Source organism: Euprymna scolopes, chromosome 45, assembly GCF_053919585.1.
Source record: "Euprymna scolopes isolate OS-2025 chromosome 45, ASM5391958v1, whole genome shotgun sequence".
NCBI classification, from domain to species: domain Eukaryota; kingdom Metazoa; phylum Mollusca; class Cephalopoda; order Sepiida; family Sepiolidae; genus Euprymna; species Euprymna scolopes.
The window spans coordinates 55,821,415-55,837,358 of record NC_136526.1 but is presented as its reverse complement, the minus strand read 5'-3'; the positions used below and the strand labels follow the sequence as shown (position 1 = coordinate 55,837,358).

The window sequence follows — 15,944 nt, the reverse complement described above, 5'->3', positions numbered from 1 at the left end:
TTGTCTTCTGTTTTCCTGCTTTCCAGCTGACTACAATATGGTTGTCTTCAAGTCTAACGTAAACAAGTTCTTGATGAGCCGTTCCATATAAGTTAACAAATTTACCGAATCTGTATTACTAGCGATTGCTATTGTACAATTTCTAAACCCTTATCCTCGAGTGGCCTCTTGGCCTTGATAAGTGGTGATGCCTATGTAAAAAAAAAAAAAATAATAATAATATAATTAACATGGGGTGGTCGGTTGGGAGGTGTTTAGTCCAAAAGCCGTTTTTAACATGGGGAGGTTGGGGTGTTTATCATACTCTGGTCGCTCTGGGGTAAGTCGTAAAAATTAACCTAATTTTTTTTATTTTCTTTAAGCTAATTGATCATTTTACGTGATTTTTCTTTTTAACAATAAGTTTATTTCTGACTAAAACCGAAAAATATATTGCTTTGGTCTTTATTTTCAACATTTTTGATTTTATGCGGAGCTGATTTTCGGCGTCACCCACCATTTTGAATTTTGACTGCGGACTGGATACTAAATTCGAAAATCTTTCCACGCGTTCATTTTTAAGCGAAAGAAAATCAGATAAAAGTAAGTATAATGTTACTTGAATTAGTTTATGTCTTTGGAGATGTGTTTTTTTTTTTGTTTTTTTACATTTTTCTTTATTAAAAAAAAAAAAAAAAACAAGAAAAAACTTTTCAATTATTTGGTCAATGTGTACTAGTGTCGGTTGTCCAACCTGCAAAGGGTGTTTATTCCGAAAGCCGTTCTTAAGATGAGGAGGTTGAAAATAAGATAATGCAGGTTACAATACACAGGTGTATGAAAAAGTAAAAAAATAAATTAAAATAAAATATTACCAAAGGCAAGATAAGTTACTCTTCTACCTATCTGGAAAAGTTTTTAGTGCTTTTACTCACTTTAAAACGTGTAATCGGTTCGAAAATTATACAGTGCTTATCGATATATGCAAAAAAGGGGCACTTGTACAGTTTAATCAAGAGATTAAAACATGAAAATATCGAAAAAAGTTTAAATTGTACGTATCCGTTATGGAATGAAGTTTTCCAAAAAAAAATTTCACATCAAGTAGTTTTTGTTTTACAGCGAAAAAAACAATTTGTTATGATAACAGCAAAAGGTTCGATTTTTATAGGCACCGCCAAAACTTGGGGGAGGGGGTACTTTAAAAATTTACCAAAAATCAAGTAATTATCCGATCAATACGAAATTTTCAGCGATTATGAACTTTATAACAGTGTACTTATTTTTCATAAACGATATTTATATATATATATATATATATATATATTTTTTTGCTTAACCCCTCTTGTTTTGAGGGGGTACAAATATGCTTAAAATAATCATCTGAAACTGAACACAACATATTGTGTTGTTGTAAGGGACAGAATTATAGATGGTATTTATTTGCTCCCCCACTGAGCAAATTAGGCACAAGGCCGTTTTTAATGTGAGGTAAAAACCAGCTCCCCTAAAAGGGGTCACTCTGGTTATCAAAAATAATAATTGTCCCAGTATAGAGGGTTTCCCCTCCATTGACTGGTACAAATCATCTTAAGTGCAGCATCTGCCGGAACAGATACTACACTTTGATCTTTTGCATAGTTAAACCAGGGACAGAATTATAGATTAAAAAAAATGTTTGCATACCTTATTTTGACGTCTGAATATCAGAACTTCGATTGTGTTTAATTATCCTGCTTTTGAGTTTTGAAGTGTGAAATTCGGTGAATATGTTAAGTAAAATAATTAATTTAAGTTAAGCAAAACAAACATTTTTTTTTTAATATGTATAGGAAAAAAGCCATTTTAAAATCTTTGATAAATAAATTAAGAATCTTTTTTAGCGAGCCGAATAATGCATGACCATTATTAAACAGGGCATGCTTTGAAGAATCGATACAAAAAAAAAATCGATAAATATTGTGCCCTTTTATGTTAAAAATAGCATCATTTTTTCGATCCCGTTTGAAAACTTTTGCCACTTTCGACTACGGTGGACCAAACGCGCTGAAATAATTTTTTTATTATTCTGCTTTAGCCTTGCCCCCACACACATACACATTAAAAACCAACTCAGACAAATGATCACCCATCTGGTACTGGCCAGCCTCAGCGTTAATAATACATTGAAATTTTCGTCACTGAAAAATAAGTTTTTTTTGGCCTGTTTGGTCTTCCATAGTTTGCTTTTTATCGAATACAAACGTAAACATTGTCGATCTAGAGTCTAGATCGACACAAAGTAACTGGTTGCCTATATGAAGAAGTGGAATTATTTGAAATCCAGGTACTTATATTATAATATTTTTGCATATTCTCATAGAAAATCATCCTAAATCTTACTTAAACAACAACTAAATAAATTATTTCAAAAACGTTTTTTTTATATATATATATATATTTATGTACGTTTTTTGTGCAAGACAAAAAATGTCAATTGTTAACTTTTTGGGAAAATTTAACATTTAAAATTTAATTAAAAATAGAAAAAGGTTTACATTATTCTGTTTTCTATATGATAAAATTCAGGGTTTTATCTTTCTGGGTAAACAAAATTACTCAGAAATAATGGATTTTAATAAATGTAATTTCGTTTTAAAAAACAACAACAACAACTTGATTTTTCGGCCATTTTTGGCAGTGCCTAGATTTTTAGGAAGAAAAGCTAGTATTAAAGATGGGGAGGGAGTGTCGGCGTTTTAAAAGGAGTTATCTCCCCGTGGCGTTTCTAACCTCCAAACAAAAATTTAAAAAAATCGTTACTCATGCAGAGAGTGAGCCGTGCTGAAATAATAACGTTATTATTTAAAAAGCCATTCTTAACATGGGGAGGGAGGGTGTTTTGTACCTATTCTGTACTTTAACCTTACAATTGAAAAAAGAAAAAAACGGGTTTGTATTACTATACACATAGATTCGAAAAAGTTGTCAAAAAACAAATACGTAACAAATAAATGTTATCAAAGGCAAGATAAGTTAACTTTCAACCTAACTGGATAATTTTTTTGTGTTTTTATTTATTGTAAAATGTTTATTCGGCTTGAAAAACATCCAGTGTTTACTGATGCATTGGAAAATTCAAAATGGCGCTGAACTATCTGCTAAACATGGTAAGTTTGGGAAAATGAGGTAAAAATAAAAAAACTATACCACATACTGTTAAAAACCCACCGAATATATGTCAGCGTATGTCACAGTAACATATATTGTGCTAGTTTCTAACAGTATTTTGCATATTTTTTATTTTAAACTCATTTTCCCAAACATACTGTGTTCAGCAGAGAGTTTGGTGCCATTTTGAATTTTCCAACACATGTAAACACTATATGTTTGTGGAACTGAATAAACATGTTACATTAAATAAAAACACAAAAAATTATCCAGTTGGGAAGAAAAGTAACTTATCTTGCCTTTGATGACATTTATTTGCTATATATTTGTTTTTTGACAACGTTTTCGAATCTATGTGTACAGTAAAACAAACCCCCAAAAAACATATAAAACTTTAATTAAACGTGGAAATCACTCTCTGCATTAGCACCAAAAAATCTAAGATGTCTGCCTTCAACGCGCTCTAATAAAAACGTGTTTTTCTGCTGTAAAAAAACAAAAAAACTACTCGATCAAATTAAGTGTAATTTTTTTTTTCGGAGATTGTCACTTCAAAACGGATATGTACAATATAACCTTTTTTCGATATTTTCATTTTTTTAATGTCTTGATTAAACTGTACAAGTACCTCGTCCATTTTTGCAAGGTAGGAAAACTGGTTAGTTAATGAATAAATATCGATTGAAAACACATTTTATGACCGTTCTTGAAGAAGATATTGTCTTTAAAAGAGAATACACATCCAATAATATTTTTTAAAATATTATTACTTGTTTACTGTTGTTTGAAAAAATAAAATAGATTTTTCTAAGTTCGTTTTCTACCTAGCTTGGTAAGTCATTTAAAAGTGTTTATTTAGTTAAAAAAACAAACAAACAAAAATAACAAGTAATGTTGTGTGTTACTTTTGAAAAAAAAAATAGATGTCTTCAAAAATAGAAAATTAAAGAAAATACTGAGGTAAATATAGTTTTAAAACGAGCCCATCCCTTCCAAAAGAAAATAAATTTGTATATTTTTCAGGTAATGTCCACGATCACTGCTCAGAAATAAATCAAACAACCAGAAGTAAATACAGTTGATTATGTAACAAAACTGAACAGAAGACACGAAAAACGAAATCATGCATTTATTAAAAAATTACTTTAGTTTTTAACATTTCTTGTGTTGTTATGAAACAAAAAGAAAAGAAAATGCTCCTTGTATTATCAAATAATAAAACAAAGATGGAGTACTGCTGCCACATCTGGGCTGGAGCTTAAAAAACAGCCTATCCTGCCTTGATAAAGTACAAAATAGACTTTGTGGCTTAGTGGGGGATGCTCTCTTCTCTTCCCTGCAATCTCTCTCCCACAGAAGAGACGTTGCAAGCCTGTCTTTGTTTTATCGTTATTCCCATGGCAAGTGCTCGTCCGAGCTCCAATCTCTTGTTCCCCCTCACCAATCCTTCATGATAAACACTTGTCTAGCTAAAACCACTGTCAGTAATTTCTCCCACTCTTTATCTGTGCCTAAATCAAAACGTAGATTCCATGAACATAGCTTTTTTCTGAGAAGTGCATGCCTGTGGAATTCTCTTCCGTTTGCTTGTTTCCCACCTGACTACAACTTGGACGTCTTGAAGTCCAACATATACAAATTCCTGATTAATCGCCCTCTTAAGTAAGATGCTTTATCAAATCTCCAACACCAGCTATTACTATGATATTATCCCATTGATTATTGCACACAAAATAACCCTTATCCCCGAGTGGCTTACGGGCCTTGATAAGTGGTGATCCTCATGTAAACAAAAAAAAACAAATATTTTATTTAGAAAAATTAATTTAATTTTAACACTTTTTTCTGTTCACAAAACACCAAAAGGCACTTCTGCAGTATGCGGATAACAACTATCTTTTCTTCATGTGTTTCATTAAACTGTCGCAAGGTGGCACTTCTCAGTCAAAAGACATTTAAATTATTAATTTGTTGTTGACCCTTCAAAGTTGCTTTAATTAAAAAAAATGTTTCATTTAAAATATTTATTTGCTAGAAAAAAAGGTATTTTACTTTATAAAAATTCAATGTTGCTTTCATTACAAAATTGTTTTATTAAAATTATATTTTCTAATGCAGACTTTTAAATAAATATTTTTCTAATTGATACATTTTTATACAATAAATGTTTTGGTTTTCAAATATTTTTCTGATTGATACATTTTTATACAATAAATGTTTTCATAAAAAAAGAAAATCTTATTTGTTACTTATTTGGCGCGTTATTTGACCAAGAAGAAATTGGAGTTATCGACCCCTAACAAGAGCTGCCATCTGCATACTGCAGAAGTGCCCCAAAGAACTTTTAAACAAACAAAAAATTTCTTATTATCAAATAATAAAACAAATATTTTATCGAAATACTTAATTTAGTTTTAACATTAACATAATTTAATAAATTATTTTACATAACACTTTAATATTTGATAAGACAAGAAGTGTTTTCTTTATTGTTTTGTGATAACACAAGAATTATTTAAACTAACTTAATTCTAATGAATAAAATATTTGCTTTCTTTGATTATACACAAGTGTTTTCTTTCTTTTATTTTTGTTTTAATTTGAAAATTTCGATGTTTGAAAAACAGTCCATAATATATATGTCATTATAAAAGTTCTATGTTTGTTTGATAAAAAGAATAAAACAGTTATTAAAAAGTTCTGTAAATATATTAAAAACACACTCAGAAAATTAAAAAAAATATTGCTTGCAAATATTTGTCAAAATTTAATATTTCAAAATATTTTAAAAACATATTAATTGTCGCTGAAATTAATGTTTTAAAGAATAATTAAATAAATATTGGATTGTCTTAAAACGCATACAGAACCCCCCCCCCCAAAAAAAAAAAACATGGTACATAAAAATAAATCTCGGTCGAAAAAATCAGAAACAGAAAGACACCCATTTATTTAAATATCTTTTATTTAAATACGTTCATTTTATTACTTACTTAAAAAAAATGTTTTGTAAATATATATTTTTTCATTTAAATCTTCAAAAGTTTTGTAAATAATATATTTACAAAAAAAATTGCTGGCGAATATTCGAGCATGTTTGCTATTTGACATGTTTACAAACGACGCTATGTGCTTGTGCCAATGTCAAGGTCGAGTCACCGGTGTTAGTTGAAATGTGCGCTTGTCACTGCCAAGCGGCGTCGTCTGCTACAGGGTATCTATTCTTTACTTGATCCGATTTTTTTAGGTGTTTATGGAGTAAATTTAAACATTTTTTTTCATGGGGACATTTGTATATAATAATGGTATATCTTAGCTGTGTATAGTTTTATTGGGAACATAATTTTCATTTCCTAAATGAACCATTTAAATATGCTATAGTGTTCATTTCTTATGGTCTCTACATGTCTTCCAGGACAAGAATTCATCTAGTCTGGGGGAATATCCAGATTCTTGCTCTTACTTGAAGTAACATCACATGGAGAAGGTGCTTTATTCCTCGTAAAAGATTGAGTTAATAAAGAAGTTGGGAACATAATTTTCCTCTCCGCAATTGACCATTTGAATATGTTGTACTATCTTCTTTGTGACGTCTTGATCTTACTGGATTCCAGGACAAGAATTCATCTAGTCTGGTTGAGTATGAAGCTTCTTGCTCTTACTTGAAGTAAAATCACTTGGAGAAGGTGCACTATTCCTCGTAAAAGCTAATGTAAGTTAGAGATCTTATTTGGGCACAGAATACTATTATGCCAGGTTATAGAGAGGACCTTAGACACTCAAAGCATTCAAGTTTCTCAGGAAAATTCTTTTATTTTGCATGGAAATTGTTTTCATTTTTGGCCTTGATTGAGTTTTGACAATGTTTCCATGCTTCAAGTTCTTTATATCTTCAAATATTTATTTATTGGGTTTAGTTTGATTGTTTTGCAGAAAAAATATTGGGTATTTCCATCTCAAATCATCCAGACCATGACACCCTTACCTCACAGATTTTTTTCCAAACTTTCACCATATGTTGGTATCATAAAAACTAGGGAATCCTGAAACTTTGAGCTTTTAACTCTAAGCGGTTCCAGAAATATCGCAATTTTGGTATTTTATGTACATCGTGTCGAGGCGCAAATTCGCAAAATTATGAAATTACGTTTTTGGGCATAAATCAATTTCTAGACTAGGTAGAACCTTGAAAATTTGCAAGGACAAGGTTTTCCATACGAGGAATCCAAAAATCACATTTAGAACCTCTGAAAATGAAGTGTTTCTGAGTTATTGAACTTTTAAGCTGAAATTTGGGTATTGGTCTAAGGTGACCCCCCCAAAAAAAACATGTGGCACTATTGGTAATTGAATTTTTTTTTATTCCTAGACATTCTTGATAGTCTGCACTTAAATTCCTCCAAAAAAGGTGTTTGGTTCTTTCCTCGTTAGCTCACAATCGAACCTCAAAGATGGACAGTTTTATGAACCTCACTTCCAGACAGACGCCTCGAGGTGATATATGTAAAATACCAAAATTGCGATATTTCCAGAACCGCTTGGAGTTAAAAGCTCAAATTTTCAGGATTCCCTAGTTTTTATGATACCAACATATGGTGAATGTTTGGAAAAAATGTGACAGGTAAGGGTGTCAAAGATGTTTTTTTCTGGATAATTTGAGATGGAATTACTCTATTTTGATTTTTGACTTTGCAGAGCATGACCGAGGAAAGAAAAAAGAAAACATTAATGTTTGGTGCATTTTAGGTTAGAATGCCAGTATTGGATATATTTCGAATATATTTTTTAAATACCAGCTTTTAAATAGAATGACATATTTAATAATACCTTCCTTAGAATATCAGCACTGGCTTTATAGGTGATGTCACTATATTTAAGTTCTTTAAAAGAGATTTTAAAAAATAATGTCAAAGTTAACTTCATGAACACGTTAATTAAATTTGGTTATAAAATTCATGATACAATAACAATTTAGTTTAAGGACTTTGGACATATAAATTTTCAATAATAATGTTCATTCATTTATTATTATTATTCTAAAATTTATTATTATTATCCTAAAATTTATTATTATCCTAAAATTAATTATTATTTTTATCCTAAAATTTATTATTATTTTTATCCTAAAATTTATTATTATTATTATCCTAAAATTTATTATCATTATCCTAAAATTTATTATTATTATCCTAAAATTTATTATTATTATCCTAAAATTTATTATTTTTATCCTAAAATTTATTATTTTTATCCTAAAATTTATTATTATTATCCTAAAATTTATTATTAATATTATTATTCTTAAATTTATTATTATTATCCTAAAATTTATTTTTTTTATCCAAAAATTTATTATTATTTTCATCCTAAATTTATTATTATTGTCCTAAAATTTGTATTTATCCTAAATTTATTATTATTATCCTAAGATGTATTATTATTTTTGTCCTAAAATTTATTATTATTATCTTAAAATTTATTATTATTATCATCTTAAAATTGATTATTATTATCTTAAGATTTATTATTATTATCCTAAAATTTTTTATTATTACCCTGAAATTGTATTATTATTATTATCCTAAAATTTTTTATTATTATCCTAAAATTTATTATTTTTATCCAAAAATTTATTATTATTTTTATCCTAAATTTATTATTATTATCCTAAAATTTATTATTATTATCCTACAATTTAGTATTATTATCCTAAAATTTATTATTATTATTATCATTGTTATTATTATTATTATCCTAAAATTTATTATTATTATCCTAAAATTCTGAATTTGTCACAATCTCAAATCTTAATGTCATGATCAGTATGTTTTGTTCAAGTATAATTTATATAAATAATTCTTATTTTGTGTCAAGGTATAACTGAGCATGTGTGAGCGCATGTGAGAAAATTATCACCAGCAGACAAAGGATAGCTGACTGACGAAAATATTAGCAGCAGCTGTTAAAGCACGTATGTAAATTACCAAGTGTGTGTGAGCTTGTGTCGCAAAAAAAAAGGAGACAAAAATACAAGACAAGCAAATTGGACGCCAGGAAAGATGGTTGCGTAAATTTTAGGGATGGTTGGCTCGTGTCAGGGTGAGGTGATGGCTACAGAGACTTTTAAAAAGCACATGTGTGCAAACAAGGCTTAGGAAAGATAATGAAATGCGTTCTTTTGGAGGAACCTTGAATAAATGCATTTAACTTGCACTTAAAAAATGCTTATTTGTTTTATGTGTTTGTTCTTCTGTGATGGTATCTAACAGTGTGTGAGCCTGAGACATTTGTAGTGTAATGACACAGTAAAAAAAAATAATGGCCACGTAACAAAGCATATGTCTCATAAATTGAGGTTGAATAATAATTAAATGAAAATCAGTTTCATTGAAGTTTATGCCCCACAATTCTCACAACTATCGGGTTAGAATAATAAAAATGCAGTTGAATTGTTGATAAAACATTAGATATGAAGCTTGGGCAAGGCCGATGAAAGCAAAGATGTGCACACATTCAGATTTTAGATGGATTTTTTTATCTACATTCTTGTGTCCCATAATAATAACCAGAATTGTAATTATCACCAAAAACAAAGAAATGTTTATATTTCTGGTCACGAAGATGTGAATTGTGAAAAATAAAAAATAAGATTGTAAAAGTTTTAATATTACATTTCAGGAATGCAGGTTGATGTCTATGTAAGACAGTTGATATAAACTACAGAAAAAGAGAGAAAGGGAAAATAGAAGACGGACAGCCTTTGAGCATGATTGACATGTCTCCACAATGCTGAGACACACACACAAACCAACCCCTACGACGAAACATCTCTCTCTTTGTTGATGGGAAAAGCTTAATTGTAAATAAAATTTGATAAATTCGTTTCTCTGTTGATTTTAAATGACAGAAAATTTGTCAGGTGTATATATGATTTTAGCAAGCATTTGAAAAATATATATACATTTAATAATACAACAACTTTTGTAAAGTGAAAAATCCTCTTTCAATTAAACATACACACGGGAAAGCAGGCTAAAAAATGATATCCTGGCAATGAATATAGATCATTCCACATCGACAATAGTGGTAAGTATTCAAATGCTCATATTTAAAATATTGTAAATGTTTGTACACATCTATTTTTCAATTATTTTTTATGGTTTATTAACTAAAATATCTTATTTTATTTGCATTATTATTACAACTATTAAGGCTTAATAATACAAGTAGATTTTATTTTTAATATACGATTTTTATCTATGAGTATTCCATTTCTAATAGTGATAAGTATTTTAATGCTTACATTCAAAATATTTAAATATTTGCGCACATCTATTTCTAAATATTATTTATTATTGTACAATAATAAACTAAAATATCTTATTTCATTTGCAGAGTCAACCATTATTTTATGAACCTATGTATACTAAACTATATGCACATAATTATCACAACTATTTAGATTAAAATTTGTTATTAATATAATGAATTCACAGTATAATTTTTATACTAGAAATATTCCATTTCACATGACATACTTAAAATATTCTTGCAATGGTGATAAGTATTCTAATGCTTATATTGAATATATTTAAATATTTGTGTACAATTTATTTTTTAAATAATATTGTACAGTTTATTAAGTAAAACATCTTATTTTATTTGCAGGGTTTATAGCACAGACTATTTATGAACTTGTGAGGAATAAAAGTATATATAGTCACATTCACAAAAGGCTTATTTTCGTATTTGAAGATCATATGAATTTAATGTGAACATGGGAAAACAAGCTGGAGATAAAGCTTTTCCTTGCCAAGAGTGTAACTCATCACTCGCGACGATGTCAGATTTGAAAAAACACACAAGAATTCACACTGTTAACAAACTTTGCAAAGTGTGTGGGCTATCATTTCCTAAGGGAAGTAAGTTACAAAAGCACATGCAAACGCACAAGGGAGAAAAACATTTTCCATGCGAAGTTTGCAGAAATTCATATTCAACCAAATCTAATTTAAAAATCCACATGATGACACATACTGGCGAAAAACCCTTTTCTTGTGAAATTTGTGGCTCATCTTTTACAATGAAGTCAAGTCTGAAAATCCACCGGCGAACACATACAGGTGAAAAACCTTATTCTTGTCAGGTCTGTGGGTCATCGTATACGTCGACAGGTGGTCTGCAGGTACATATGTATGCCCATACAGGAAATAAACCTCATTCTTGCAAAGTGTGTGGATACAAGTGTATAGCGAGGTCGGCCATGCGTGACCACATGCGTATACACACTGGAGAGAAACCTTTTTCTTGTGAAGTGTGTGGAAGAGCATTTTCAGCCAGATCGTCTCTAAACAAGCACATGCATACACACACTGGTGAAAAATTCCATTCTTGCGCTGTATGTGGAACTGCATTTGTAACAAAGTCTGATCTGAAGACCCATATGCGTGTACACACTGGAGAGAAACCATATTCTTGTGAAGTTTGTGGTTCTGCTTTTACATCAAGCAGCGGATTAAAATCACATGTACGGACACACACTAGAGAAAACCACTACACTTGTGCTGTCTGTGGATCTTCGTTTGCAACAAAATATGGACTAAATACACACAAAATAAAACACACTGGAGAAAAACCTTCCTGTGATATATGTAATGCTTCGTTCTCAGCCAAATCTTATTTGAAACGACACATGAGAGTCCATACTGGAGAGAAACCTTACTCTTGTGACGTTTGTTCTTCATCGTTTGCTGATAAATACAGCCTAAATACACACACACGAACCCACACTGGAGAGAAACCATATGCTTGCAAAATGTGCAACTCTGCATTTAATACGTTAAACAGTTTGAAAATTCACTCACTGACACACTCAGGAGAAAAACCTTTTACCTGTGAAGTGTGTGGTGCAGGATTTAGCGAGAAAGCAAAGGTGACAGTACACATGCGAACACACACCGGAGAGAAACCTTATCATTGTGAATTTTGTGGGTCAACATATGCAAGCAGGCAACAGGTAACGAGACACAAGAGACTAATTCATGGATATGTAAAGAAAGTCTAAGTGCCTACAAGACACTACCCTCAAGTGTGTTCAGTCGCTTTATACAGGGGTTTGTTAAGACACTTTTTAGTTATAGATAATGAAACACAGTCTCTAAATTACGAATATATATAAATGGAAATCATGTAGAATTACAGTGAAATTTATTGTTTGACAAAAGAATACGATTATTAAAGTATTTCCTTGTCTCATGGATTATCAATGAATGGCTCATTTCATCAGAGGAAATGCTATTTGCAAAATATATTTTGGTAATTATTATGTTTGCTTATCACATCAATTGAAGATGAATGTTGACAGTATTATACAACCTCTAATTGTTTTTAATATATAAAAAAATACAATTAAAGACTAAATTATTATTTATAAGAATTTATCTATGTCTTGATTATATATATATATATATATATATATATATATATCTATATATTGCATTTGATTACTTTATACAGTAGTTTGTAAGACACTTTGAAATGCAGATACTTAGAAATACAAAGTCTTCCCACAAATAGCCTGTGCAACCCTGTGCCCCTCTTGCTCAACAACACTCAACAACCCATGGGTTTTCTCTTTTATCTCTTCTAATCATGTAGTCTTGACGTGTTCACATGTATAAAAAAACAAAACACAGAAAACGAATATTCAGATACATTCTATATGCATCAGTTGTACTCTGGGCCTCTTTGCGACCATGTCAACCCTCTTAATGTTAATGTCTTTATTATCAGTCGACTCATGTCGACCACCTAAAGGTCTCTTTTGTTGGTCCAAGTTGCAACCTGCCTTCTATTCTTCTCATGATAGCCTGCTAAAGATCTCTTTATTTGGTCAAAGCTGCAACCTGCCTTCAACTCTTTTCATCTCAGTCTCATAAATGCCTCTCTATTTGGTCCTTTTATTCTTTTCATTATGCCTGCTAAAGATCTCTCTATTTGGTCCAATTGACAACCTCTTCAAATCTCTTCATCTCGGCCACATATAAATGTATCTTTTATTTGAACAAAGATGCAACCTGCTTTCACCTCTCATATAAATAGACATTTTGCCATTTTGTTTTTTCATTCCCCCCAAAAAAAAGTCAGGAGTATTTTTCATAGAGTGTGTTATTCACACCCATAAACTTGACTGGCATTCTACTTTATTTTACAAAAGATCAAAACAATATCCTTTTAACATAAAATAAAATTTCTCTATCTTTTGAACTCATGAACAAAAATGTAAAGACAAGACTAATCCCATGAAGAAAATACAACGTGTAACACATATAAGTCTCTTGTTTGTTTTTTTCATTCTGAATTTTTTTTACACAGAAAAAAAACCCTAAAAGTCTTTTTTATAACAAATAGCATATTTGACATGAAATCCAATATCTCTGCAGTTTCCATTTTTTAACTCATAAACAAAATTTCAGTCAAGACCGATCACATAAAGAAAATACAACTGTAACATATCATATGTATATAAATATATATGGAAGTTTTTAAAAAGCTGAGAGCAATGCAGAAAGGACTGGAGCCACAATAGTAAGGAAAGGAAAAACAAACAAACAAATAGACAAGTGTGTTTGACTAATTATTTATTCATTTATCACTCTCTCATCTTGTTAAATAATCAGCTGCACCACCAACAGACTTGATATACACTGGTCCTGTCTGCATTGCTCTCGGTTTTTTTTTAAACTTCCATATATTCCTTTACTAGCAATGCTTCAAGCAAACTATCATTTACTATATAATTCAAGCCTATGCATATTTCAATTTTATGAAAAGAAAATGCATTAACTGATATGTTAACATTTTTCATGCAATATTGTAAATTTTGGTTCAGGAGTAAAGGTTAAGCCCAGAAGCTTGTCAAAACTTGAGGCCTCCTGAAGACGAGAGCCATTCATTTCAATTGATGCCAGATGTGGATCAGAGTGTTGATGATGTAAAGATAGAAGATTGGTTTTAGATGTATTATAAGTAACCAACCACTCCTTTCCCCATTGTACCACATGCTCAAGATCAGGAGAGAGAATCGGAGAGAACTTGGTCGTGTACTGTCTTAGATGTACTACCATAAATGGTAGTGTCATCAGCATAAATGTCTACAAATGATGAAAGGATGTGATTTGGAAGATCAATTATGTAGATCAGGAATAGAGTTGGGTGCAGGATTCACCCTTGAGGGACTCCAGCAATAATACTGTGAGCTTCTGATTTTTGCTCCTGGGTGGGTTGTGTTGCGTCCCAACATAGTAGTTGAGGATTGGTCCATGCCATGTGGAACTGTCTATAGTATTAGAGCCAGGAAGAAGAGAGAGAGAGAGAGAGTTGCCATGGTTTAACTTCTATGCACTTTGTTACATGATAAGCACTAAAACTATTATAAAAAACATATTTCAAATCTTAATATATATAGTTGCTCCTGTTGCTACGCTTTTATTGGGTTTCCTATTTACTTGCCTCCCCATGAGGGCAGAGTAAGACTCAAGGTTGGTTTTTTGTTGGGAAAATCCAGCTTCCCCAAAAGGGGCACTCTAGATGAGAACAAAATAAAAACTGCCTAAGCCAAGAAGGATTTTTCCTTCACTCATCTAGGTCAGAAAAAGTTAAGTGTAGTATCAGAGCAGATACTAAACTTTGCTCCTAGTCAAATTTTATTGTCATCGGAATCAGTGAAATCGTCCATTTTTTTTCAATCAAATCGATTGCCTAGTTCCTGCTTTAGTCAGCGACAAACCATAATGCACCAAGAGCAAATTTTACATACCTCTCTGCATTGACTTGATCCACACCACAATATATTGTAATCGACATTGTATTCACAAAAAAGAAAAAAAATCATTCGATTCTTTTTCTTCTTTAGTTCTTACAACAAAAACAATTCGATTTTTTTGTCATTTTCTTTTCATTTTATAAGATGTTTGCACCTTCCAATGGTTTTTGAAACAGTTTATCTGTTCATTTAAAATTTTAAAACTTTACAAATGGCGCTTTAAAAAATTCTGCCAATTTTGTTAACACTTTATTAATTTTATTAATTATTATGATTATTATTGATTACTACACACCTAAGCAACTCACAGTGAAGTGTTCTCCCATATGCGAATGACAACAGCAGCACATATTCTCGAAATGCCAGCATGACAGCACGGCTATTCAACTTACAGAAAGAAGAACAACCAAGAAAGGACCCTTAAGTTTCTGATGATGGATATCCTAAAATCCGAAATTGAAAGCACGCATAGGGGCTAGTATAAGGTGAAGTTAGGGAGGTTTTCATGACGTCCTTTCTAAGAAAAAGATAAGTTCAAGAGGAAATGTCCTTTGGAACCGAAGATCTAATGGTCTGTTCCCTAGTGTGCATCGGTGGGAGCTTACTAAAATAAGCTTGCACTCTGTTGACATACAGAGCTGAATCGTTTGTTGTTGAATCTATTGGGCTCAACATTTGGCCTGGCAACAATAGAGGTACTCCATATACAAGTTCGGCTGAAGAGTATCCCAGGTCCTCTTTGATAGTAGCACGACAGACAAGAAGGACAACTGGTACATATTTGCTCCATCCCTGTTGGTCAGGTTAAGCACGTAATACTGCTTTCATTTGGTGATGTAAGCGTTCAATCATCCCGTTAGAAGCAGGGTGATAGCTTGTAGTGCAAATACGTTGGATACCTAGAATCCTGGAAGAGGTGGGATTCAAACTGTACGCCATGATTAGTGGTGATGATAGTGGGAACTCCGTAACGCAATATCCAGCCTGATAT

General features: G+C 31.1%; 1 protein-coding gene across 3 annotated transcripts; it reads left to right on the top strand.

Moving 5' to 3' along the window:
* The first annotated feature begins 423 nt into the window (after positions 1–423).
* LOC145269701 (uncharacterized) lies at positions 424–13,807 on the top strand. 3 transcript variants are annotated; one of them, XR_013865177.1, is made up of 4 exons: positions 424–582; positions 9,808–10,215; positions 10,798–12,945; positions 13,008–13,807. XR_013865177.1 is itself a non-coding variant. In XM_080125422.1 (3 exons), exon 3 carries the CDS (start codon positions 10,907–10,909, stop codon positions 12,191–12,193), a length of 1,287 nt encoding a protein of 428 aa, XP_079981548.1. In that variant the 5' UTR covers positions 424–582; positions 9,808–10,215; positions 10,798–10,906; the 3' UTR covers positions 12,194–13,807. The 3 variants fall into 3 exon arrangements, 2 of the variants coding, with proteins under 2 accessions (XP_079981548.1, XP_079981549.1); XM_080125422.1 differs by having other exon boundaries at positions 10,798–13,807; XM_080125423.1 differs by lacking the exon at positions 9,808–10,215 and having other exon boundaries at positions 428–582; positions 10,798–13,807.
* Positions 13,808–15,944: the final 2,137 nt, after the last annotated feature.